Below are 27,704 nucleotides of genomic sequence, written 5' to 3' on the forward strand. Positions count from 1 at the left end.
ATTTATATAATGCAAGATTGTTTCATGCCCTGGAACTGGGGGTTCTGGTTCTTATCCTTAGCTTTTGTGAAGTGCTGATTAATATAACTGACATCTATAGAGCCACTATGATTAACTAAATCCAAATGCATTGACTTCTGTAAACAAAAGGCTACGTTAGCCTGATGAGGCACAACTCAGTCCCTGCATCCTTTGATGTCTGCATTAATTCGAACTTCTCAAGAGAACAAGATGCAGCTCAAAATAATGAAGTATTATCTTCACTTTCTTCCACCAATTAATTTGCTTGGTAGAAAGAAATCAAGTGGTTACCAAGTGACAGTCCAGACTGATTTTAAAAAAAAAATCAGTCCCAAGCTCTAAGGCAATATTTATCGCAGCGAGCTAATGATTTTTGAGTTCCTTGCTACTTTATTGAGCAAGTTCTTTTGGGAAAACTAGTCTGTAAAACGAATGTCTTGGATGTGATGGGCTACTGAGCAATTTATACTGACAATAAAGCAGGGAAAGATAGATGTTGAAATTAATCTATTCACATTTTTAAAAGAAGCTTCTAAAAACATTGTCTGCAAGGACATGTTAATTTCAATTAGTAGGCTTTCAATAAATTGCCAGATTTTTTTTTTTAAAAAATCACTATTTGCATAGATGTGTAGATCAAATAATGGAAATCCAAGTTCACAAATGAGATGCAGATTATACATGGGCTGAGGGTATTGATCTATCAAAAGCTGATTATAAGGAGTCCCTTGGGTGAAATTTCCATTTAATATGCTGTCCAGTAACTGCTGATAAACTGCTGATAGACTAGTCAATCAATGTCATTGTTTGTACAGAGAGAAGGGAGGAAATTATATGGCTAAAGCTGCTGACTTGATAGCTCTTGCAACTATGAATTCTACTGTCATGCTAGTCTTCTAAGCTAGGTGGTTTACAATTTTGTTTATTTCAAGCTGTATTATTTACAATAGACTCAAAAAAACCACCAGGATCCGTGTCTAGTTCTATACATTTAAGGATACTTACCGGTATATGTGTATATTAATCCTCTGGATGAGGGGGGTGTAACGGGACATTAAATTTGCAATGACACCAAATTGACAGGACAAGCAGTCAAACCAGAAGATAGAGATAGAATTCAACAAGATCCAAATACACTGGAAAAGGGGGCAGAAATTGAACAAGATGCAATCCAACAAGGACAAGGACTAAGATCTACATCTGGAAAAACAAAAATGAAAAACACACATACTGGAAGGGGGCAAATGCATCTGATCAAGGATTTCCTGTGATAATTTGGCTAAATGCTTATGATCAAGGATTTCCTGCAATAATTAATAAAAATTATTTAAATCATTAATTTGGAAAGAAAGACAGACAGACAGACTTTTTCCTTCGACCAAAAATTCAGTGGAATCTCTCTCTGTACCTCACGGGTGGAATAGGTTGTGTTGCAAATGATGTTACGCTGGCAAACTTTGTCAGAGGTAGTTAATATTGCCTGTGAAGCTCATTATTAGTCTGTTAACCTGATACTGCTTTATTAAGTATTTACTGAATTATTTATTATTGTGGGGCTATTGTACTGGATTTGTTCTTATGTTTAGTCCTATTGTATTATTGTTATTTATTATGTTGTGAATCGCCCTGAGCCCTCCGGGGGAGGGCGGAATGTAAATTAAATATCTAATCTAATCACAGGATTTACTTCCAGGAAGAAAAGAAGTGTGGGTCATGTGCATGTATCTCTGCAACATTTTCTCCATATTAAAACAATAGGGAAACTTTGAAAACAGAAGTAAAAAAATTTTTGCAATTGCTATGAGAACTATCCAGCTAGATATATATATATATATATGGTTATCTTTGTACTCTTTTGATTCTGGGCTGAGACATAATTGCTAGGATCTGTTCCCATATTACAAAATCCTCATAGCTACCATGACAATTTTCGGTCAGACATTCCCTGGGAGTTCCATGTTTGCAACGTATTCAACGGGGGTGCAGAGGTCCAATTCATACTGGCACCTGGGCATGCAGGTAGCTTCTCTCTATGCCATTTTATCAGCCTAAAATAGACCTAGAGAGCTGCTTTTTGTTTCACTGAGGAAATTTGTGTGTATTTGTAATGGCTGGAACAAACTTCCCCAAATCATTTCAAATTGGGAAAATGATACAGGGTGAATACTTCAGCCCTCGTGCCCTGAGTGCCATGGTCCTAAACTGAATCAGTATGTTCTTGCCTGGGAAGAACAGAATTCCTAATGAAAATCCTCATGGACTTTTATAATGGGTGAATTTGTCCTTTAATGCAAGGCTTTACCAGAAGCCTACCAAGGACCCAATAGGACGGATAGGGTTGCTACCGGTAGGTTCTCCCTGGCCACTTGTGGGAGAAGAAGAAGAGTTGGATTTATATCCCCCCTTTCTCTCCTGTAAGGAGACTCAAAGGGGCTTACAAACTCCTTTCCCTTCCTCTCTCCACAACAGACTCCTTGTGAGGTAGGTGGGGCTGAGAAAGCTCAGAAGAACTGTGTCTAGCCCAAGGTCACCCAGCTGGCATGTGTGGGAGTGCACAGGCTAATCTGAATATCCCAGATAAGCCTTCACAGCTCAAGCAGCAGAGTGGGGAATCAAACAAGGATTCCTCCAGATTAGAGTACACCTGTTCTTAACCACTACGCCACTGGATAGTCAGATGCAGGTTGGGAGACTCCTGGATATTTGGGGATGGAGCCTAGAGAGGGCAGGGTAATCAGTACAATGCCGTCATGTCCAGCCTCCAAAACATCCATTTTCTCCAGGATAACGGATTTTTGTAGTCCAGAGATGAGCTGTAATTCCGGGAGATCCCCAGTTGCCACCTGGAGACTGGTATCCCTAATTTTAGGATTCAGACTTGGAACATTTGTTATTTTCTTCTAGTAAAGAAACACAAAGCTCACAGAAGAGAAGCAAACGTCGAGACTGAGGCAGACCAATTTTCTAAGCAGTCTCAGCAGGATTTCTCATCCAGCTGTTTGCTTGTGACTAGATATGAAGTTAGAGCAAAATTACATGAATTGTGGAGAGTAAATGCCTGTCACATTTACTGCCCGTGCTTTACAAGTGCGTAAACAAAGAGTCTTGGTCTTCTTAGGAGTATTTATTAGCTGCTTCTCAAAAAAAAAAGGGTCCAAAGTAGGATTCCACAAACAAGCATTGAAAAACAACCAGCAAGCAATGAAGAAAAATTGAAATCCATTCCACCAAATAAAGCAAAGACCATACATCAATCAATGAAAGTCTTTACGATAAAAGTGAATGGCAGCATAAAACTACTTGAATAAGTACTTACGCCTAATGGTTATACACATTAAAACAATTTAAATGCATTCATGAACAAGCTGTCATTAAAACAAATTCAGCAACCGTCAATAAAGCTATCCAAACATTGGAGGGTCACTGATGGCAAACAACAAGTAGAAACAATACGCGATCAGCAGTCTTCTTCTGCTTGTCATTTCTCAGTGCAGGGAAGGGACAAACACTAATGGTCCTTGCAGCAGGCTTGAATTTTCACAATTGATCACGGATACATTCTTTTCGAGTCTGGGTATCTCTCCCCAAGGAACAACCGCCTTCTGACAGAGCACCTATCAGTTCACCAGAAAATGCCATTGACTGTACTTGGGAATTTGAAAAACACATGAAAAATTCATGCTCTGACACTGTAGCTTCTACCAACTACTGTTTTACTTATACTTATTTTTTGAAATAATTTTTATTTTATTTTCAAAAAGTTTTACACAACCTTTCAATCTAAATAGTGTCCCTTTTGACCCTTTACCTTATTTTGGCGGTTTACCCTATTTTTCTCCCCAATGGGAACCCACAGCAGCTTACAAAAATAGCAAATTACAACAATGAAGCTAAACCAAGTATGATTTAAATACACAAATGAAGAGTACAATATAGATTGTGCATGGCTCTTTCACTAGGCTGGGCTGTTCCGGCCTCCTGCAGCCTCTAGATGTCACTCAGGCAATGCCCTCTCTGACGTAGCTCCCAGGGCCAGTCACGATCCAATCCCTCAGAAAATGGTCCATGGCTCAGCTGATATCTCTTCAGACATTTCCTCTCCTGATAGCTCCCAGCTGACAGGAACACTGGATGTAACTCAAAGGTTATCTGAGACATTTAAGGAAACAACAACTGAATGGAAAACTCCTGGTGTCCTTTTACCGCTGTGCTATAGAGAGTGTCTTAACCTACTGCATCTGTGTATGGTTCTCCAGTTGCACAGGGGCAGATAGGAAGGCACTCCAAAGGGTGATCACTACTGCACAGAGGATTATCGGCTGCCCTCTCCCCTCCTTGGAAGAACTCTATAATTCCCGAAGCCTAAAGAAAGCCCAAAATATTCTGAGAGACCCATCTCATCCAGCACACTCTCTTTTTGAACTGTTACCATCCGGCAGACGATACAGGTCTATCAAAACTAGGACAAAGAGGTTTAGAGATAGCTTCTACTCTAGAGCTGTGGCTATGCTAAACTCCGCGGCTTCATGTTGATGTGTTCGGGGCTGTGTAGGGATGGGTGGAGGAAGGGGAAAGTGAGGATGGGGTATGAGTCTGAAATTGTGTGCATCGAGGAATGCTGCTGCAAATGTCGTTGTGCATGCACAATGACAATAAATGCTTATGCTTATGCTAAGAGCTAAAGGGGTTTTTCTATCCATGGGAATACAATATATCAGGCAACCAAATTCAGTGATTTCTGCCAACATGGCACCTATGGGTGGCCGGCATTAGCAGATTAAATTCTTGCCCCACCCCCCACCTTCTTCCTTGTAACATCTTTTCTCTAGACTAGAGCATACTGGCTTTCCTCACCTCACTGGAGCATAAGACATTTCAGAAGAGACCAAAAGGCATCACCTTTGTGCCTGCCCCTCCCTGAACCTCATTGCCACAACAGGCCCAGGGGCTGTGGCTGGGCATGGCTGGGCCTAGATGGCTCTTCCTGGGCCTGGGCCATCCTCTCCTTGCTGGTGTGACCACCTCATTGGGATGGTCCTGAAGCTGGGCCCCAGGCGTGCTTAGCAGGAGACAGCCCCACTGGTGGGCACGGCTCAGAGCCCAGCACTGTCCCTGGACAGAGAGTTACATATTTATACGCTTATTTTAAAAAACGTCTACGGAAACCTTCTTGAGGAGCCTCACAACATAAAAGACGAAATAATTTTTAACAGTTATTAAAATTAACAGCCCTTAAAACCAGCCAATAAAACCCAAAAACATAAAAGCACATAAAAATATGTGTTTAAATCTTCCACTGGAATAAACAGAACTTTTTTAATGGCCTTGATTTTGGCCGGCTATTGCCTGAAGGGGGGTTTTTTTGCAGCTTTTATGACAGAATTCAACCGTTAGCTAAGATCATCATATTGGTTTACTGGTTAGATGCCAGTCTATACCCCCAAGTTCAATAAATGAATTTACATGGAAATCAGGCCATTGACTGACATGCTAATGATTAGTACCAGTGCCTCCTTGGGTTGATGGTAATGCTTCCATTGGCTGTCATCACTTCAGAGACAGAAGAGTTATTCTTTTCTAAGCAGCAGCTGTGTTTCCTATCAGACCCCAGCAGAAGAGGGGCCTTATAATAGTATTTCCATACAGGGAAGAAGCCTTGAATACCAACATTCATCTTTCTGCCCAGGGCCACAGCAGGGTAGCTGTTTAGCATACTCAGCCAAAGACAAGAGTCATGGTTACATTATGCCAGCACAGAGTCACAATCAATGTGTGATGAGTTAATACTGCCATTATAGTTATAACGAAACAATCCAATCCAAATGGTGTTATCTAGAATGCCAAAATCTCATCCATTTGTGGAATAACATTTGCATCTGTCCCTGGGCCAACCTGTCCTGGGTTGTTTTTCTTAAATGAAGTCTATTGGTGTGATTAAACATATCGTTTTAATGCAGGATGGCCAAGCTTTTCCTACAAAACAACAAACAGGAAACAGGTCTCATTTCTATAGCCCTAGTAACCATAGTTTAAATGGGTGGAAGGTGTTGGATCCAATCAACATTCTCCATAAAGCATTAGGTATTTGGAACACAACTGAATCAAACAAATTGGTTTCTGTTTATGTATGAAAATGTATGCTGAAATGTTTTGATGTTTGCCATCTTGGGCCTCTACATGGGTATAAAATGGCAAAGAAATGCCTTCCATAAATTAAATTAAATATGGAAGGCTGCTGTATCAAGTCACATGTGATCCAAACTTATGAATGACAAGAGTGTTGTCCATGGAATATGCAGGGGAGGGGATGCTTACATACCTAAGGTAGAAAGAAATTCAGAGATCATCATTTCATCCTGCCACCACAAAACAATATGTTCCACACATGATCCCACTAAGGTTTCCAACACACCTGGAGAAAAAAAGTTATGTCCATTGAATTGAGGCTTAATATGTAGACATACGCAGCTGAAGCTTTTCATGGCACGGTAAATAACATCCCAGTAACCTAACCGTTAAAGGAGCATAGAGCTGCCAGACCCCACGTGGGGTGGGGTATCCTCAACCACTGCCAATCAAGAGGCCAGCGGGGAGATTTACCAGCAGCTGGGGCAGGTCTAGGCCAGCATCGCAACAACATCGTTAGCGACATGACAATATCACTTCCGGCATGCACTAGAAGCGATGTGATTGCATTGCTGATGACACAGGATTCTCCTTTACTTGGGCAAAAACTCTATGGTAAAAAGGCATCTACCATAGAGTTTTTGTCCAAATACCAGAGCATTCCACATCACCTGTGACACAAAGACCCCAATTCCAGTCTGCACTGGAAATGATGTCACTGGACTGCCAGCAATGTCACTGCAATGCCAGCTTATACTTCCCCTGCTGCCAAAAAGGCACCTGACAACCCCAATTAGGGACAGGACATTTTTCTCCTCCAAGCAGTTGGCAACCATAATCACCCTATCTAGATTCCCCAAAGAAGGCACGAATTAATGGAGAATACCAACCCAAATAACTCAAGGGAACCAAACATGATATGGGAGAAGAGGGGAAAGTTCCTGAATTAGAGTCAATTAATCTAGTGTTATGGCTCAGCCTGGTCTGGCTGGGCACCCCTGAGAAGAAGACTCGGATGGAGAGGAAGGGACAGTTTTGATTCCAGAGTCCCAGGCACTGCCTGTAAACGCACAGCCTGAGCAGTCAGTAATTCCTGCAGGACCAGGTCCAGAAGCTCAGGCAGAGCATTCAGACTGGGATCCACAGCCAGGTCTGAGCTCTGAGATTCCCCAGCCAGGGTCTAGCTCTGGGACTCTTCAGCCTCTTGGTACTAAGCTAGAGGGGACCCTGTCACTCACCTGTCTCCAGAGCCCCAGGAGCAAAGCAGGAAGAGACTGCATGCTAGTTTACAGCAAAGGAGACGCAGCAGCAGGTCAGCAGCTATGGAGCGAGCTGAATTGAATGCAAAGTCTTTACAGGAGCCAGACTAGAGTAACCCAGCTGCAAGAGGTTATTGCACGAGTGAATGGGAGGCTGAGCTGGCTACAGAAGTTGCAGGTGAGTTAGCTTGTGGCAGCAATGTTGCCGTTCAGTTTGCAGGTGGCTGTTTCTGTTTCTAGCTTTTCTTGGTTCCAGGCTCTGTGTTCTCATTAAATGACTGAACCTACTAAGAACTGTGTCAGGACTATCTTTGGCTCCTGAGGGCCTGTCTGTGACACCTAGACTGAGTAGCAGCGCTGGCCTTAGGCTTCTCCAGTTTTTAATTAAAGAATCAGATGTGTTCTCTCTTCTGGAATCTGTTGCTCAAAATGGCTTTTAGGGACACTTCATAGAGAGACTGGTCCAATTGAGTAAAGTGTATTTTCTGCCCACTTTCACTAAGCAACTGGCCATAAATATATTTCTATACCTACTTCTATACCTACATACTTACGAGAAATAAAAATCTTTATTTTTAGTTCTCTCCTTTGGCTGAAGCCAGCCTCGCAAAGCACCCGTCTTCAATCTGCTCCTGCCATCTGCTGGACACATACCTCCCTACAGTTGCTATCTCTAGTAATAACTGCTGGTTGCATTTCCAGGCAGCCACAGCATTTTTCATGAATATGCTGGGGTGCTGGGAAGGGGAGAACCCAATATATATATATTTTTAAAAAAACTTTTTAAAAAATGGAACAATTCAGGAAAAGTAAGTTTATTCAAGTTTTCATAGTTTGAATCATTACTTTTGATTGCTTATTTTTCATGCCCAAATAACAAAGCAGTCTTTGTCCCTTTCATTGGGGTGGTTATTTTCCCTAGCCTGCATTTTGATGCTTACGCTCTACAATTGAAAGCACATTAATAACTCAGGACATACAATCTGGTAGACTCTCCACAACTTTGCTGCTTCTTTATTGATATAGAATTTCCTTTTCTCGTTGAAAAGGAGGACAGAGCAATTTAGAATAGTTTCTTTCACATCTCACCAAAACACAGCAGACAAGAAGATGGCAGGAGGATAAGAGCTCCAGAATTCATGGGAAGAGAAAGGGAGGAGAGGAAGAGTCTCAAATAAAGTAATGCTAACCAGCATGCCTGGATTTTGTTGCTATGACCATGACAACAACACCCTCAACCCACAAGCACATACTCTGGAGTGTCCCTAGGATGAAAGCTGTAGGTGGAAATAACTAAATTTTTAAGAATGGTGACAAGGAACAAGAAGTTTGGAGTCTACAAGCTGGAAGAGAACATACTTCATCCAGCCAAAAATAAGCCCTTTTAAGCCTCATTGAGTGCAATAATAAAGAATTAAGAACATCCTTAATACTTTCTCATTGAAACACCTGAAATGTACCTGCAATCCTATCCAAACTTACTGGGGGATAAGCTCCATTGATTTTCAGTTGGCACATTTGCCTAGACTAGGCTATATTTTTTCTGGATTGACAGTAAGGGAGGGCAAGAGTATATCTTCATCACTACCTTTCCATATGCAACTTTTTAGACCCCATTTCTCAGGAGACCTGGAATTTACGGAGGGGACAAAAAAGAGAGAGAATCTTCCTTTTTCCGTTTCTCCCCCACCTTTTCAGAGTAGACAGCAGCTGGTAAAAAAAAGTGCTTGTTCACAAACTTTCCCACACATGTTCCAAATGTGTACATGTATTAGTTGAAGCAGCAAAATAAAACAGGAGTCCAACGGCCCTTTAGAGATTAAAATAATTTATTCCAGCATAAGCTTTTATAAATCAGAGTTTGCTGTAGATGAAGTGAGCTCTGATTCACGAAAGCTTATGCTGGAATAAGTTCTGTCTGTCTTCAAGGTGCCTCCATGCCTGCTTTATATTCCTGGATGTACAAATATATCCAGTCTTGGCACAACATTTGACAGAATCTTCCAGAAGGTTTGTCTGTTAAGCTCCAGAAGGTCCCCCCACCACCACCCAGAACCTTCCGCTCTGCTTCTCAACCACCGGCAGCAACAGTTTGCGGCCGGCCGCTGCTCTCCTTTTGTTTCTCCTTTTGTTGGACAGAGCTTGAGAGCTTGGCAGCCAATCCAGTCCTCCTAGCAACGGTGTCAGGTTTACCTTAGCAACACTCCTGCAGCTGGCGAAAGCCATTGCTGCAGAGACGGCAAAAGCAAAGAGATTCCTCCACAAGCCAATTCAACACCATGTCAGAGCCACCTGGCGAACAGCCTGGAGAGGGAGAGAAACCTGAGCCACAGCGCCCAGAGATCCCCCAGCAATCCAGCCTTTCCTCCACCAGATCCATACAAAGCCTTCCAGGACAGCCTGGCCATGGACTTCGTAGGCAGACCAGCAGCATGGAACGAGGCCTGCAGCCGCCTCCCGACCAGAGTGAACAGACAGAACACATTCCCTACTATGATCAACAGCCAGGTCCACCTGAACAACTGACTGGCAACATGTACCAGCCCCAGGAACCAAGTGCTTACGAGCAGGAAGAACAAAGAGGGGCTATTTATCAACCTCAACAAGCAAGAGGTAGCCTTTTCCAAGGCAGGGGCAGTATACCTCAATCCCAGGACCACGATTCTGCGGGCGGCACATCACAGCCGCAGGGCCAAAGTCAGTTCCCACAGGTGCCTTTAGTCAGAAGCAGTCCGAAGCAGTATGACCCAGGACATGGTCCTTACCAACCTCATGAGCCTGGATTTGGCCTCTATCAACTTGGAGCTGGCATTTATGAAGATCAGGTACCAGATCCGACAGCCAGAGAATTGGCAATTAAGAATGCGAAGGCTTATCTCCTGAAAACAAGCATCAAATCTGGTGTGAGCTTGTAAGTATGGGTGAAGGCATATTGAATAAATGAGACAGAGCGGAAAGGGAAGAAAGGACTAGTATAACCTGAAAGGTTTTTTCTAAAACTAAATAAGCAATATAGAGTTTGACTCCCCTGCTCCCTACTATGTGGTTCAAGGCAGCATATGGAGGGTTCACAGGCGAACTCCCAATAACTAGACTCAAACCTGCTTGAGCAAGGGTGTTATTTAGATCCTCTGCTAGAGTACTTTTGGGTAGCATTACTGAGTGAGCAGTCAAAACAAGCCTGAACCATAAAATGCCACCTTGCAACAGTGACTGCCAGGAGTGTGGTAGTGCCTGAAGAGAAAGGGGTTTCAGGGGATGTGACATCCTCTATGATGTTCAGGGAATTTTCGCAGTCTCTATGGTAAAAGCCATTGTAGTGATTCCTACAGCATCTTCTGAAATTGTTGTCACATTCTTCAACCTTATAAGTGCATTGTGATGATCCAGGACTATCATCTTTACCCTAAGTTTTTACTGTATTGTTACACTACGGTCTTTGCCATAGAGATTGAGAAAATTCCTAGAGTTTTGCCAACTAGCCCCCCCCCCCCCCATTTTTATGCTGCTCCTCAAACTATCAAAAGCAGTGGATTGGAATTGAGGGCAGGGGAGTGTCCATCACAGATGGGCAAATGACCAGCCTATCATTCTGTAGACTGTCCAAAATACAAGAACAGCCCAGGGATCCTCAACATTTTTCAGCCTGCAAGCACATTTGGAATTCTGACACAGTATAGTGCATGTAGCAACAAAATGGCTGCCGCAGGAGGTGGAGCCAGCCATAAAATGACTGCCACAGCTTAATTTCAGTAACACAAGGTAGCCCCTTGTGTTCAGTGACACAGTGTAGATCCTTGTGTTGTAGTAGCAGTTGCTGCCAAAGCAACATTTGAAAAAATCTACACACCCAATCAAATCTCCAGTAATCCAATTCTAACTCTTCTTTATTTTTAATTTTCTGTTTCTTTGGAATTATTTCTTGCGATATCAATGGTCCTCTTAACATCACTTTGTGCGCGTCCCATCCTTCGTATGTGGGAAATTAATCTCCCAGTAATTATGTAAAGTTTGTGTAATTTCCTTTTTAACCTTCTTGTCTCTTAATATCGAATCTTTAATTTTCCAAAAAAAAACGTGTTTGTCTTATTGGTCAGAGTCCAGACTACTGGGTTATGGTCAGAAAGTAGTCTAGCTTTGATATCTATTGATTTTGTACAATTATAAATGATACCAGAGGCCCACCCCATATCCAGTCTCAAATGACAACAGAGCCTCCCTGAGAAAAAGGTATAATCTCTGCCATTCCCTTCTTTTTCCCTCCAGACGTCTTGCAGTTCTAAAAGCTCTGTTAGATTAAAGAAGGATCTTGACAGTTTTCCATTATTTGTCTTATTTTTCTTTTTGGATGCTGGTTTATATTTGTTAATATTCTTTTATCTAATTTATTGTCAACAATACCGTTGTTGGTGGGCATTGGGGACCCCGATAGTCTATACTAAGTGGGATTGTGGATTGTGCAAACAATCATTCAGCAGATAATAACCAGTCGCCTGTGGGGGGAGGAAAATTATGCAAAAATCAAAAAAATGATAAAAATACAAAAGTCTTCTAAAATGAAGGATAACACTTTTCTGGTGTTCATGACTTGAAAGGAAAAGGCAGCATCTACTCTTAGGTATTCTAGCAGACAAGCACTTGAACAGGTTTTATAATAACTGGAAAATGCAACTTTAAAAAATGACAAAGTCATAGTAAAAATGTGTATTACTTGCCACTGAAGTCACAGGAATTATGCAATATGTACTTATGATGCTATCTCAACCACATTTCACTTAGCATTAGAAAACTGGAAGCAGAACTAGTTATGATATAGAGTCTTTTGCCAACAGTGTACCCAAAAGTTTGAGTTGCCAATAAAAGGAGACAGGTGAGAGGTAAGGTAAAAAGGTAGGAGGTTATTTCCAGCTTAAAGCACTGGACCAAACAGTCCAGAAGGCAAGAAGCGCATTGTTGTTCCAAAGTTACTTCTTTTATACAGTTACATCTTCGTTTGAATAATCAATATCAGTGACATCATTTAAGCACCTGTCCTGATCATGCCAAGACACGTGAAACGCCACTTCATACTTGCCCATGCAACCCATGTACAGTTAAGGGTGGACACGTAACATTATAATGTATTATAATGAGGCTTCCTAGGTGAACCAGGGGTCTCCCTGTTCCTGGCACAGATTTATTGTTGCCGTCAGTCCCAGGAAATTGTTTTTTTTTAAGAGCCAGCGTGGTGTAGGGGTTAAGAGCAGGTGGATTCTAATCTGGAGAACCAGGTTTGATTCCCCTCTCTGCCACTTGAGCTGTGGAGGCTTCTCTAGTGAACTAGTTTAGCTTGTGCACTCCAACACATGCCAGCTGGGTGACCTTGAGGTAGTCACAGTTCTTCTGAGCTCTCTCAGCCCCACCCACCTCACAGGGTGTTTGTTGTGAGAGGGGAAGGGAAAGGAGTTTGTAAGCCTTTTTGAGTCTCCTTACAGGAGAGAAAGGGGGGATATTCCCCTCTCTGCCACTTGAGCTGTGGAGGCTTCTCTAGTGAACTAGTTTAGCTTGTGCACTCCAACACATGCCAGCTGGGTGACCTTGAGGTAGTCACAGTTCTTCTGAGCTCTCTCAGCCCCACCCACCTCACAGGGTGTTTGTTGTGAGAGGGGAAGGGAAAGGAGTTTGTAAGCCTTTTTGAGTCTCCTTACAGGAGAGAAAGGGGGGATATAAATCCAACTCTTCTAAACAATAAACTGTTTTCACTATGCCTAAGTTCAGTATCAGCCCATTTTGACTGCCTAAACAGTGGGTCTGGAGGAGCTAACAGGTTTGAAGTTCTGCTGAGCATCCTTGAAAAGTTGCTATAATTCACACACCTGTCCCCCTCTCTCCTGCTCACTCAGCAACATTGTACACAGCAAACCATTTGGCTAGCAAAGGTATAGCAGAAGGCACCCATCTCAAAGGAATCCAGATGTTCAGCTTGAAAGGGCCTTGTGTTCTTTGTTGGAGTCCTGCTAAGACTTTTGTAGACAGTTTGGTGCTTTGCAAACTTTGATTTTATATTTCATAGAGCTCCCTGCCTTGCTTACAATACCAGTACATTGTTGATAATTTCTTCTAAATAGATGTCCTTCATCAGTATTGCAAACTTCCTCTAGCTATCTTTGCAAGCTTGCAGCTAGTGAAAGAGAACTAATACAAAGAGAACTAATATTTGCTAAGGGTAAGCGAGCACTTATTCTGACAGAAAAACTACTACCTTGTATTCAAAAGAAGTCAGAAAATAAAATTGAGCTGAATTAAAAATTGCTATATCAGTTGTGCCAGGAAACAGTATTTTCCGCTACATTTTAAGAACAGGGAAAATATGATTTCTCTACAACAGTTCTAAAAAATTGCTAAGAATATGATTGTTTATGAAAAACCATTTCTGTATAGAAGTTATTGTAGTGAGCCACTAATATGTCTACTTAAGTGGGGCATTTATTTTCAAACTGCTAGGTATGACCACTTCGCTGAAATGTTGGCCAAAATCCTGGAGGAGCGACCTGAAAACCCAGCAGACATCATTGAGAATATCAGCAAAGATATAAAGTGTGCTCGTTTCCAGAAAAAACTGGACACCCTCCGAGATGACCATGAGAAATTGCCAACATACGAGCTGGCTGAAATGTATAAAGCCCTTTTCCAGAAGGCTGGTGGAGATGGAGCAGAACAAGAAGTTGAAGAAGAAACAGTAAGTCAATAGTTTGTGGTGGGTTTTCCGGGCTGGGTGGCCGTGGTCTGGTGGATCTTGTTCCTAACGTTTCGCCTGCATCTGTGGCTGGCATCTTCAGAGGTGTATCACAGAGAAAAGTCTGTTTCACACTGTGCTAGTGAGAAGGGAAAGTTTAGTGGGGTATATTGTCCATGTCCCAGAGTGGGGAACCAATCAGTAAGTGGAGTGCTGTGTGGTTTCCGGGCTGTATGGCCGTGTTCTAGCAGCATTCTCTCCTGACGTTTCACCTTCATCTGTGGCTGGCATCTTCAGAGGATCTTCGACAATACCATCAGTAAACGTTTGGATGGAACTTGCTATGCAAAGATGTGGTTGAGTGCATTGTATTGCGGGTGGGGTTATCTGTCCATTTTTTAAGTACTGGGAGTCAATAGATTTCGGTTTCCGCAAACCTGAAGTTTCCCTAGAAAAATCCCCTGTCTGTTCCTGGCTCCATTGTGTGTATATTTTATCTACATTCTGGATCCAGGTTCTGCATTATATATTAGATTTACAAATATAGAAGCCAGGCAAAATTAACTATCTCAAATTGCTTCCAAAAAAAATCCTCAGGCTCAAACTTCAGTTAAGGTCAAGACAGGTGAGTTGCTGTAAGATCTTTGGCTCTTCCAGCATCCTTTTAAGCACAATTTCCGCCACATGAGTGCTAGATTGAAACAGGGTGTTGGGGGAAGGGAGAGAAGGGATTAACCTCTCCATCCCTGTACAGTTGTGCCTCCCAATTATATATAGCCTGTTAAAGAAAAATGACAGGCAAATAGGACTAATAACAGTGAGCGTGGGGATTTTGTTTAGCAAAACCACGTGAGAGCGTACAGTGCACACTTGATTTTTCTTTATGCATACCCTGAGCAATTCTAATGCCATATTTGTTGCATGTAGAAGAAGAAGAAGAAGAGAAGAGTTTGGATTTATATCCTCCTTTCTCTCCTGTAGGAGACTCAAAGGGGCTTACAATCTCCTTGCCCTTCCCCGCTCACAACAAACACCCTGTGAGGTGGGTGGGGCTGAGAGAGCTCAGAAGAACTGTGACTAGTCCATGGGTCTACAACCTGCAGCTCCAGAGCCGCATGCAGCTCTTTCAGCCTTATACTGCGGCTCCACGTGGCCTGGAGGTCAGAGGGTAGCGTGGGCGTGTCCTTCCAGCCCTCCAGAGCAGCACTGGAAGGAAAGGTGAGTGGGGGGGCCGAACCGGAGGCGACTCCATGTGGAGCCGCCTCTCCGGCTCGGTAGATCTTCGGGGCCGTGAAAAATGGGTCCAAATGGCTCTTTGGGTGGTAAAGGTTGCCGACCCCTGGACTAGCCCAAGGTCACCCAGCTGGCGTGTATGGGAGCGCACAGGCTAATCTGAATTAGTGGGGAATCAAACCTGGTTCCTCCACATTAGAATGCACCTGCTCTTAACCACTACACCACTGCTGCTCACTACAGATGAACTTGTGATTGAATGTGCTTTAGTGCTTTCTTACAAATATACGTACATGTATGTAGAATTTCGCTACAACATGTGGACACAGTTTCTGTTGTGCAACTTCCAAAATCCGTGCAAGAGACAACCACTTTTATTATTGGGGTGTGATTATCTAATTCTATCATTTTTCCCCATCTAGCTAGAAACACCTCTGCCTAATGTGATGGAGACAGCCTACTATTTTGAACAAGCTGGAGTTGGTTTGAGCTTGGAAGAATACTACCACATATTCCTTGCCCTCAAACTGCTGGTCGTCACACACTCAGTTCAGACATGTCGTTTCTGGGGCAAAATCCTAGGAATAGAAGCAAACTATATTGTCGCTGAAGTCGAGTTCCGTGAGGGAGAGGAGGAAGAAGAGGCAGAGGAGGAAGAAGTAGTTGAAGAAGGTTTGAAAGAAGGAAGTGAGAGAGAGGAAGATGAGGAAGATGAGGAAGAAAAAGATGAGCCTCCCAAACCCAACTATAAGCCTCCACCAACAATACCAAAAGAAGAGAGTCGGACCGGGACCAATAAATTCTTTTACTTTGTCTGCAATGAACCAGGCAAACCCTGGGTGAAATTACCTCACGTGACACCTGTGCAGATTGTGAATGCCAGAAAAATCAAAAAGTTCCTCACTGGAAGACTGGATGCTCCCATTGTGAGTTACCCGCCCTTCCCAGGCAACGAGGCCAATTACCTGCGTGCCCAGATTGCCCGCATTTCAGCTGCCACCCAGATCAGCCCCTTGGGGTTTTATCAGTTTGGAGAAGAAGAAGGAGATGAGGAGGAGGAGGGAGGAGCCGGAAGAGACTCGTATGAAGAAAATCCAGACTTTGAACCCATTACTGTGGGAGAGTTGGTGGAATCTCTCTCCAACTGGGTGCATCATGTACAGAATATTCTAATGCAGGTAGGCTCACTGAAGTCTGTGCTGATCTCATAGAACAGTGATGGCGAACCTATGGCACGGGTGCCAGAGGTGGCACTCGGAGCCCTCTCTGTGGGCACACACTCACAGAGTTCATCATGTGGGGGGCGAAAAATCACTTCCCCCCCCCCCACACACACATCTAGGTTGGCCTGGGCCTCTGAGCACGATGTGCGCACACCACAGTGAGGACTTGGCTGGTGGGTCTGATGCCTGTTCTCCGGGTGACTGCTGCCCGGGGGCGGGGGGGGCGCAGAGGAGGCAGAGATGCTAGAGAGGCACAGAGCAGTGCACGCAGGACTTGCTAGAGACTAGAGCAGGCTGGCCCCTGCTCAAGCGGGTGCGGTGTAGGAAGAGGGAGCCAACCAGTTTTTTCTAAACTAAAACCTCAGCATTCAGATTAAATTGCCGGGTGGCACATTGCGATGAATAAGTGGGTTTTGGTTTGCAATTTGGGCACTCAGTCTCAAAAAGGTTCGCCATCACTGTCATAGAAGTACCAAAAGCTCCTCAGAACAAGAACAATATTCTCCTTTGCTTCAGTTGTAAATTATAAAATGTTTCACTATTCCATAGGAATGCTCTCCCATGAAACTTCCTTCATGCTGTAGTTGAAAGGAGAAGGCAACTTGGGTTGGGTTCATGTTCCTGTTAACCCATAGTTGTGTATTTCTCATCCATGGATAACCAGAATTAATTTCTAAGCAGGACTCACTGAACAAGAAGGGAAGGGGGATTGGGGAAGATTCACACAAGAGTCCAGCAGCCAGCCAAAGCTGGTGCACATCCAGTCTTATTGTACAAGCAAAGAGGCAGAGGAGCGAAGCCACATTGGAAACAGCATGACCCCTGGGCTGATGTCATTGCTATCAGTACCATACAAAGTGGCATGGATGACAGAGATGCCTTCCGCACATGCAGAATAATGCACTTTCAATCCACGTTCAATGCACTTTGCAGCTGGATTTTACTGTGTGAAATAGCAAAATTCACTTATGAACAATTGTGAAAGTGGATTGAAAGTGCACTATTCTGCATGTGGCGAAGGGGCCTTTGTGACACCCAGATCTGGAACCTGGAAATTTGCCCCTTACACTGTCGCTGCAGCCTGCACCAGTGTGGAGGGGCCCTTCGGTAGAGCCAGCTTTAGTCACCTCCCAGTGGAGTTTGGGTGACATAAGTCATTCCAGATGATGGGCTTCCCTGGGAGAGGATCATATCCTTCTCCCGCAGTGCCCACATCTCCAATTGCCTCTTTGGAGGCAGTGCTGTAATGCCATCCAGTCACTATTCTACTCCTTCCCTTCCCTGCCCCTCCCCTCCCCTGGTTTGGATTGGGCTGTCTATGGTGCTTAAGTGATTTATGAGTGCAGCTTTATTGGTCTCGTCATGCTGAGGGACTGAAGCAGGAAACAGTTTTAAAATACCCGGCAGTTCATTCAGAGTATCTTGAGAACTCCGCCACATATCAGCTATTCCCTTGCTTTGTCCCCCCCTCCCTTCCTTTCCATGGGGTCCCATTGAGCATGGTTCATATTAGCTGAGGACTACTGGTGTACCTTGGTATTTGGTTCCCATCAATTGTTTTGGATGTAGGGACGCTGTACATGGGTCAATCCCCTTCAGAAGGCAGAGGAAGAGGAGGAGGAGGATGAAGAAGAGGAGAAAGAAGATGTAGAGGAGACCCAACAAGAAATAGGACCTCCACTTCTCACTCCACTCTCTGAAGATGCAGGTAGAGGGCATACACCGCACGGGCCCTTATTCTTTATGGGCATCACTAACACGAAGTGTTTGGCCATTGAGAAAGCAGGCATTGGTATTGAGAGTTGGTAGTTCACTGCTGCACTGACCCATCAGATACTATGCTATTGTAGCACTGTAACGGTGCATATCTGAGTTTTCTAGTTCTGTCAAAAAAGTCCAGTTGCAAATGATTCTGGGACACCAGTGAAATATTCAGTGATGTGCCCTGGCTGTATCCACGTAGCACTGAGTATTCAATTACAGCAGCCATTCACCTTCTGGATCATCTTATTCACACAAGGATATCCAGTTGCAAATGGCTGCTGTACTACAATAACTAAAAATGCATGGATATACCCAAGGTTTGTTAAAATTAATCTAATCAACGTGTTTAGTTAGCCTTCAGAACCATAGTTAGCCTTGCAACTATAGTGCAGCTATGCCTTGCAGCATATTGAACTATCAATGAACTGTTGAACTATCCATGTACTGTAATCAATTGCAAATAGATTTTCCTGTGTAGTCTAGAGAATCTAGCTTCAAGCCACTGCTGTAGTGTAATATCCAATGAGATGTGTCTGCAGACCTATTAAAGGGGACATTTTCACTTCTTTCATTGGGTTGCATCCAACCAGCTCTCCCAATGGAAGGGGGGGTCCCCTCAGACTTTCACATGGAGATCATGGGACCTGCATGTAGCCAGAGGGACAGATAATAATTATTTTGTTTTTAATATAGTTTTGATAGATATGTAATGTTAGTAGAATTTAGGTTTTATTTTGGTTTTCTATAAAGTTTTCCTTCCCGCTGTAAAATGTATTACTCCCTGAAACCATTGTCTAAGTCACAAGCTTGCTGAAACTAGATTATGCTAAAGGTGAACCCGGAGAAACAGGATACAGACAGTTAATGAATCAGGTAAACCCCTTTTTTGCATTTTGACATAGCCCCACCCAAGTAATTGTCCCACACACCCAGGAAAAGCCAGTAGCCAATGGCAGAATTTATGTTAAACAATTTCCTCTTAGACCCCTTCCGCACACGCAAAATAATGCATTTTCAAACCACTTTCACAACTGTTTGCAAGTGGATTTTGCCATTCCGCACAGCTTCAAAGAGCACTGAAAGCAGTTTGAAAGTGCATTATTCTGCATGTGCGGAATGACCCATAGCTTGGGGAAAGTCAAAAGAATAACCTAATCATCTAACCTCGCTAAAGTCTCTCTTAAATGCTGTAAAAACCCATTAACAGCCAGATATAGGGCGGAACGTCAAGGTGAATATGCATAAGAGCCAGCAGGCAAACTTCTACTTATCACAGGGACAACTCTCTGGAGGTGTTTCCTCAACAAAGATAAGACCTGGATGTCTTGGAAGAAGAAGCTTGATGGCTCTTGATGGCCCTGTATTATTACTGTATAATTCAATCCATGATGTAACCTCCAAATTTTTACTATAAGAACTTGGTGTTTTTCTGTGTTCTGATGAGATCAGACTGCACCGTGGCACTTTTGCTCCTTATCACTTAATCTCCTGTGCTTTAACTGCATTCATGCTTCAGCTCTGCAATTTTCAGTATGTTTTTTGACGTTCTATGGAACAATTGTCTAGCCACACAAATTTTCATAGCTTTACTAAACATCAGTTTGTTCAAACAGAAATTCAGAATACTCCTCCGTGGTCAACTGAGGCCTCTACAAACTTGATTCCTCAATATGCCATTGCAGTTCTGCAGTCTAACCTGTGGCCTGGAGCATATTCCTTTGGTACTGGCAGGTAGGGAGCAGAAAACTGGGTTTGTTTCTTGTCTAATCAGCATAAAATGTTATTTCTGTACTCTTACTTGGACCATTATTTACAGCTGATCAGTTTCATTCCATAATTGGCTTGGCTCTCACAATTTTTATCCCTTTACTGAAATCCCCCATTAAGGTTGCAATCTTATCTCACACATCCTTACAAAGGAGTAAGTCTTGCTGCAATCAAGCCAACAGGCTTACTTCTCAGCTGAAAAGGCCGAGGAGTTTAGTCCATAAATGATATTTCGGCTCACACTATATGATAATAAGTCCAGCTTCCTTTCTATGTCCCCCACTCACACAACATCCACTCGGCTTTGACTGCGATCTTTGAAAAAAGGAATGTAGCAAAGCAGATATAGGCAAGACAAGCGAGGACCCACAAGACTCATAAGGGGAGTCCCCTCCATTTTTGTGCCCCATTGCCACTATGGTGTAGTGGTTAAGAGCACGTGGATTCTAATCTGGAGAACCAGGTTTGATTCCCCACTCCTCCACATAAATAACAGAGGCTTATCTGGTGAACCAGATGTGTTTCCGAACTCCTATATTCCTGCTGGGTGACCTTGGGCTAGTCACAGTTCTCTCTGAACTCTCTCAGCCCCACCTACCCCACAAGGTGTCTGTTGCAGGGAGAGGAAGGGAAAGGAGCTTGTAAGCCACCTTGAGTCTCCTTACATGAGAGAAAGGTGGGGTATAAATCCAAATGCTACTTCTTCTTCTTCTTCTCCTCCTCCTCACATTTGTCCTGTCCTGCCTTTTTGTCCCTCCCATTGCTTCTGTTGTTTCCTCTCCCCCGCCCCATCCCTGTGTCCTCCTCCTGCTGGGCTCACCCGTACCAGCCTACCAGTCCCACAGCCTCAGCCGCTCAATTGCTTGACCCACCAGCTGCCTGACCACTTCTGCGTGACTGATGATCTGGTAGGGACAATGGGGACTCCTGCTCTTCCTTCCAGCCTCAGTCTGCTTGTACCATTACCCTCTTGCTCTTTCCCCATCTGTCCCCCTTGCCCTCTCCACCACTGTGTAGGGAACAAAGATCATGATGCCAGCTCCGGTCCTCCCCTCTGTCCTTCCCTCTCCACCAGTTACCTGCAGCCACTTCCACTTAGCTGGCTCAAGTTCCCTTCTCCAACTGCGACCCCATATGACGGACCAGTGGAGGAGTGTTGCCTGAGCAACCACAGACAACATTCCTTGTTTTTTGGGGGGGAGCAGGGTACTAAAATTTCCACTTTTTAAAACTTTCATCTTTCTTCTTTGCCAGCCTGGAGGGTTCCCTAAGTTTGCAACAACAACAACAACAAAAATCCTTTTCTCTATGTGGCCTTGATGTATATGCAGAAGGGTGATGTTAAAATCCGATGTCTTGATTGTGCAAAGCAGGGGACGAGCCAGAAGGTGCATGAATGCAGCACAATGTCATGTGAAAGCTCCAAAAAAACCTTCGCAGCATTTTTAGCCCCTGGGTAGACCAAAATACCTGTTTGTCAGTGACCTAAACCAAGTTCCTTGTATATGATTTCTTGTTCTAATGTGAGTTGTTGTGGTTGGAATGAAAAGGCTGGAAAACTGTGAATGGGGGTTATTGTTGTATCATGTTATTTTTAAGGACAAGAAGAAGATTGAATATAAAATATTGTAAATCCTATTTGGGGGAACACAGCAGCCATCATGTCTGGCTTGTCTAATCTAAAGTGTGTCACTCCACACTTCTTGGGGGAACATGGCACAATCTCATTGAAAGTTTCCTCATTCTATTTCCTTGGCTGCCAAGGAATGCGATGCAATAACAACACAGCACGATTTTGCTTTATTAAACAGTCCAGATGGAGAAGATGTGAAGGCTTAGGTTTTGGTATCAGCCTTGGCAGATTCACTCTACTCTTGAAAGAAGCTAAACTGGGGTTTCCCTTTAAGTTAATTGTAACTCCATTTTTTTCCGGTAGGAGATTTGACAACATCTATGTTGGTTGGGGTCTTAAATACAGTCCAGACAATTATACCCCTCCAGAGCTACCATCGGTGCAGTTTGAGTATCCCAGTGGACCAGAAATCACAGAAGGAACCGATCCAACTGTGGAAGAAGAGCAGGCACTAAAAGCTGCACAGGAGGAGGCTTTGGCTGCAGAAGAGATAGAAGAGGAAGAGGAAGAAGATGAAGATGAGGATGATTAAACTCCAAAGAGTTGAATGCATTGTAGTATTCCCCAACCCCAAAGAATTCACTGACTTTTTTATTAGTGGACTAGAATAAGAAGAGTGTAATAAATACTTACCTATTCAGTCAATTGCAAGGAGGTGTTTATACTTTTGGAAAAAATGTCTTTGCTAGCTAATGGAGAGCACAGTTACAGGCTGAGGCTGTTTTCACAGGGAGATGATTCCCCATTGTGTACTCACTGCCATTGCAACTGCAAATATATTCTCAGCAACAAGGGGGGGTCCACTTTTTCCTGTTTCCCCATGTTCCCAGAGGGCTTTTTGCTATCTTTTCTTTTTTAAAAAAATCAGTAGTAACTATATGTAAAATCAGTACTAACTGCAGCATGATAGCTTCATGATGGCTCCATGACCCCTTCCGCACATGCAAAATAATGCACTTTCAATTCACTTTCACAATTGTTTGCAAGTGGATTTTGCTATTCCGCACAGAAAACCCAGCTGCAAAGTGCATTGAAAGTGGATTGAATGTGCGTTATTGTGCCTGTGTGGAAAGGATCATGAAGCCATCATGAAAGGGGCCTAAATAGCATCTAAAGCTAGCCAAAACTTTGCCAGTGGTGTGAGGGGGAATGGCAGGCTCAAGGGGAAATGCTGCCCCTTTCTGTCCACACAGAAGGCAAAACTGTTTTGAGTACAATCTTTAGGAATAGACTATAGGCAAAGATAATAGCCCAGGCTGATTTAGGCCCCTTCCACACATGCAGAATAATACACTTTCAATCCACTTTCACAATGTTTGCAAGTGGATTTTGCTATTCCGCACAGCTGCAAGGTGCATTGAAAGTGGATTGAAAGTGCATTATTCTGCATGTGCGGAAGGGGCCTTACTGTTTATGAAAGCCAAACCTCTGGATCAAAATTTTTCTAGGCATTCTAAATCTTCAGTCTCCACAATGACCATTTGAAAAACAGTTAACAACCATGTCAGTCCTAAAGTAAAATCTGAATATCAAATCACCAACTCCATAGAGAAGGGAAGAACATGCATTGCAGTCAAAGCCGCCCCCCACCATAGTCCGAGGTGGGGTAGCTGCCAAGGCCCAGGACTTCTGGCAGGGCCCATTGCTGGATCCCTTCCACACATGCAGAATAATGCACTATCAATCCATTTTTACAATTGTTTGCAAGTGGATTTTGCTATTCCGCACAGTAAAATCCAGCTGCGAAGTGTGTTGAATGTGGATTGAAAGTGCATTATTCTGCATGGGCTGAAGGGGCCTTGCTGACTTGCACCCACTCACCTCCCCTACCCCTTGTTTGCACCCATGCTCCCAGGTGCCCCAGATCATAAGGAAGGCCATGTGGGTGGTGCACAGGGTGGCAATGGCAGCAGCTCTCCCAAATGCATATACAGTACTGGGCTGTTGGGGAAAAGCAACTGAGCATGGGCAGTGACAGCATTTGCAAATGGGAAGAGGAAGCATGGACAGATGCATCATGAGGAAGGCCACAGTGGGTAGGCAGATGGGGCCCCTGGGAAATGTCTGCCCCCTTATACCTGTGTTACCGCTGCTGCTTGGGTAACAATAAGTGATTTCAACTCAGCAACGTAGTGAGGTGCAGGAAGCCGGTGTTTCTTCAAGGCAAAATATTTAATTCAGAAGCAGTGGTGACAGCTCGGGCAGGAGAATCGCGCTCTTGTAACCAAGTGCAAGAACTTTTATACACATACATCAAAAGGGGCAAGGGGGCAGGTAAAGGGGGCAGGTAGGGGGCAAGTCCCCTACCGAACACCAATAAAGAAACACCAATACAAAATACAGATACAATTACAACTTTTGTGAATGGGATCATGAAATCCCGCTGTCAAGCGTCTTCCCGTGAGACTTCACAATGGTGCTGAAAGGAGAGCGGAGAAGGTCCATTCAGAGAACTGGGTGGGCTTGCTACTGCACCCAGCTATCTGCATTATCAGATGGCTGTTTCCTTGAGTTATGACCGGAGGCTCCCACGCCTCAGTTCCGCAACAAAGGAGAGTTCAAACTGTCCAATGGTGGTCCTGACACGTTTTCCAACAGCCGGGACCTCTGGGTGCTGCCATCAGATTTAATTTGCAAAACCAAAGGGGTCTTTGTCTTTGCTAAGGAGTCGGCTGGGTGTTGATCTGAGCTGAATTCCAGGGCTAACTTCCTTGCACTGGCGTAATGCCCATTGGGCAAGATGGGCAGCTGCCCAGGGCATCACCTTGTGGGGGGCATCAAAATGCTGGGTTGGTTTTTGGGTATTTTTAGTGGTTTTCCATTTTTGGCCTGCAGGGGGCGCAGTTTTTAGACTAACGGCACCAAAATTTCAGCGTATCATCAGGAGACTGTCCTTATGCTACCCCCCAAGTTTGGTGAGGTTTGGTTCGGGGAGTCCAAAGTTATGGACTCCCAAAAGGGGTGCCCCTATCCCCCATTGTTTCCAATGGGAGCTAAAAGGAGATGGGGGCTACAGTTTTGAGGGTCCATAACTTTGGCCCCCGTGAACCAAACTGCACCAAACTTAGGGGGAATCATTAGGGCAGTCTCCTGATGAGACCCTGAAAGTTTTGAGACTGTGCCTTCAAAAATGCCCCCCAGCCTGCAACCCCCATTGACAGCAATGCAGAAAACTCAATGCAGAACAAAGATTCTTGGGCAAATTTTGGGATGTTCTTGCAGGGAGGGCATTCTTGGACATATCAGCACCAAAATTTCAGGGTATCATCTGGAGACTGTCATGATGGCACCCCCATGGTTTGGTGCAGTTTGCTTAGCAAAGAATGTGGGATCCATAACTTTGAGGGTCCATAACTTTGGACACCCTAAACCAAACTGCACCAAACTTTGGGGGTACCATAAGGACAGTTTCCAGATGATACCCTGAAATTTTGGTGCTGATACATCCAAAAATGTGCCCCCTGCAGGAACATCCCAGAAATTTGCCCAAGAACCTATGTTCTGCATTGAGTTTTCTGTATTACTGTCCATGGGGGTTGCAGGCTGGGGGGAGGGACATTTCTGAAGGCACAGTCTCAAAACTTTCTGGGTCTCATCAGGAGACTGCCCTGATGATACCCCCCAGGTTTGGTGCAGTTTGGTTCAGGGGGGCCAAAGTTATGGACCCTCATAACTGTAGCCCCCATCTCCTATTAGCTCCCATTGGAAACAATGAGGAGATGAAACACCCACTGAGGAGATCATAATTTTTCACTCCTTGAATAAACCTCACCAAACTTGCTGAGAATGCTTATGAGACAGTCTCCCTGATGATTTGCTGAAAAGAGCCACGGTGCTGATATGTCTAAAAACTTCACCCCCTGTAGGCACCAATGTCCTGGTGCAAAAAAAAATTTGGTCGTGGTGGAGTGGCCGCCCATGGTGGGGGGGGGGGGGGCATCCAACTCAGGTTTTGCCCAGGGCTAAAGTTTGCCCACGGCTGCCTCGTTACGCCCCTGCTTCCTTGTCCCTTAATATCAGCTTCTACAGGCTACTGCTTTTACTAACACGAATATCAAAAATAACATTTCTATTCTTTAAACATTAGAGAAAACCTTAGAGAGTCTTTAATACAGTACAAGCACATAAGAATTTCCTAAATTAACAATAACAAAACCTTACACCAACTGGAGAACCTAGTCAAAATATAATCCTAAACAGCGGGCAAATCATAAATTCAACACTAAAGGGGCTTTCATTACATCTTAAAAGGGCAGAGGTGAGAGGGAAACCATGTAGAATATTGGCACAATCACATACATTTGCAAGCCTTATGGAGGTTTCTGAACCACACAGGTCTCTGTGTCCTAACCTGAAGCCAGTGTTGTTGTTGTTGTTGTTGTTGTTGTAGTAGTAGTAGTAGATTAGGCTTATATACCGCCCTCCCCCAGAGGGCTCAGGGCGGTTCACACACAATTACACAAAACAATTAAATAGATAAATAAATTACATAGTCAGGTAACTTGACTCAGGAAAATATTTTGGCTATTTTCCTGGGCGGTAACACCTGGAACCAGGTGCTGGAACCTGCAGCACCTAGCTCTAACTCAGATACTCTTAGGAAGTGGTGCAATAAAACAATTTCCTGGCTAGCAATACAATACACACACACACACACAAAATCACACACCAAAATCCAGAAAGCACAAGTCTACAAATTTGCCCCTTTTTTAACCCTATGCGGGAAGCCTACGAATCGAGGTAGGAAGCACCAACCATTTTAACCTTTCCAAAGACATAAAAAGTGCGTTTAAAAAACAACAACGCTTTCCGATCCTTCCTTTTCCAACGACGCCTAAAAAAATGCACCACGTTGATAATATCTCCTGCTGCGTCCCGCACGAGGGCGCATTCTTCCCCCGCGGTTTCCTCAAGTGAACCCGCCCATTCTCCCCCTCCCAGCCAGAATAGTAGTACAGTCCACCGGGGAGGCGGGGCGTAAGAAGCGCGGCCAATAAGAACGGGTCCTGGTCAAAATTCAAACGCTGGAACTGAAACTCTGCGAGTGGACGTCTCGTGAGCTGCCGGTGCGATGGCCGACGAGGGCGCTGTGCGGGTCTGCGTGAGGGTGCGGCCGCTGATCGAAAGGTGCCTTTCTGTTTGTGGGAAGGGGGTCCCGCTGTGGGGAGTAAGCCCTGCTGTGGTCCATGGACATAGGGCAAGCCCTGGGTTAAGCCTCCCTTGCAATCACTCTTTAAATTAGCAAGCGTTTGGGACGCCGCTTTCTATAGCTTGCCCTGGGGCCAGACTTACTGCAGAAACTTGCTTGCATGCATGCATGTTATTCCCCCCGAATTGCAGCTTGATTGTTCATCACTAGGTTTTTTAAAAAATTAATCAACGGTATTAGCTTACTGAGTTATTGGCTCTGCACGTGCTTAATATCTCTTGTCCCACGTTTAATACATCTAATTACGCATTTATATACGGAGAGTAGTGTCCTCTAATCATCTGTGCAAACCTATTTTCCCTTTGGGTCGAAACCTGAGCTGGTTCAGTGCCACCTTAAATTTTGTGTTCCTGAAAAGAATTGGCTTGGGGAAATGCTGTATTATTTCACATTGATCGAAGAAGAGGAGGAGGTTGAATTTAAGGAGACTCAAAAGGGCTTACATTCTTCTCCCCGCTGCAGAGCAGGGCTTACTCTCCCCAGGAGACCCTTTTTATAGCCAAAAGCTTGAGAAAAGAATGTTTCCTGGATACATTTCAAAGCATCACAATTGCTATACCTACAAGATCTAAAAGTAACACTTATTCTGAAACATCCGTGCTTATCAGTAATGGTTTTTTTTATTCCAGCCATCCTAGTACAGGTGATTTACCAAAATGGGGAGTATTGATTCATGCAGGGAGGGCCAGGGGAATCCTTTTGTAACAACATTTAGCTCTAAATTGTGCTTTGAAAAACTGAGACTTTCTTCAGG

At 44.0% G+C, this 27,704-nt stretch overlaps 2 protein-coding genes across 9 annotated transcripts in view; both read left to right on the top strand.

The window, feature by feature from the left end:
* The first annotated feature begins 9,542 nt into the window (after positions 1 to 9,542).
* On the top strand, positions 9,543 to 22,386 carry LOC125440417 (radial spoke head protein 6 homolog A-like). Its single transcript, XM_048510244.1, has 6 exons — positions 9,543 to 10,317; positions 13,890 to 14,124; positions 15,777 to 16,532; positions 18,147 to 18,285; positions 19,955 to 20,072; positions 22,045 to 22,386. The coding sequence occupies exons 1-6, from the start codon at positions 9,686 to 9,688 to the stop codon at positions 22,271 to 22,273; spliced, it is 2,109 nt and encodes a 702-aa protein (XP_048366201.1). The 5' UTR covers positions 9,543 to 9,685; the 3' UTR covers positions 22,274 to 22,386.
* Positions 22,387 to 26,735: 4,349 nt separating this feature from the next.
* CENPE (centromere protein E) overlaps positions 26,736 to 27,704 on the top strand; it is a 59,852-nt gene continuing 58,883 nt past the window's right edge. For all 8 annotated transcript variants that reach the window (XM_048510073.1, XM_048510066.1, XM_048510067.1 and 5 more), the window contains exon 1: positions 26,736 to 26,868. In XM_048510073.1, the coding sequence (XP_048366030.1) occupies positions 26,813 to 26,868 (56 nt within the window). In that variant the 5' untranslated portion in view covers positions 26,736 to 26,812. The remainder of the gene's footprint in view (positions 26,869 to 27,704) is intronic.

The sequence above is a fragment of the Sphaerodactylus townsendi genome, linkage group LG10 (genome assembly GCF_021028975.2).
Source record: "Sphaerodactylus townsendi isolate TG3544 linkage group LG10, MPM_Stown_v2.3, whole genome shotgun sequence".
In the NCBI taxonomy this organism is placed as follows: Eukaryota; Metazoa; Chordata; class Lepidosauria; order Squamata; family Sphaerodactylidae; genus Sphaerodactylus; species Sphaerodactylus townsendi.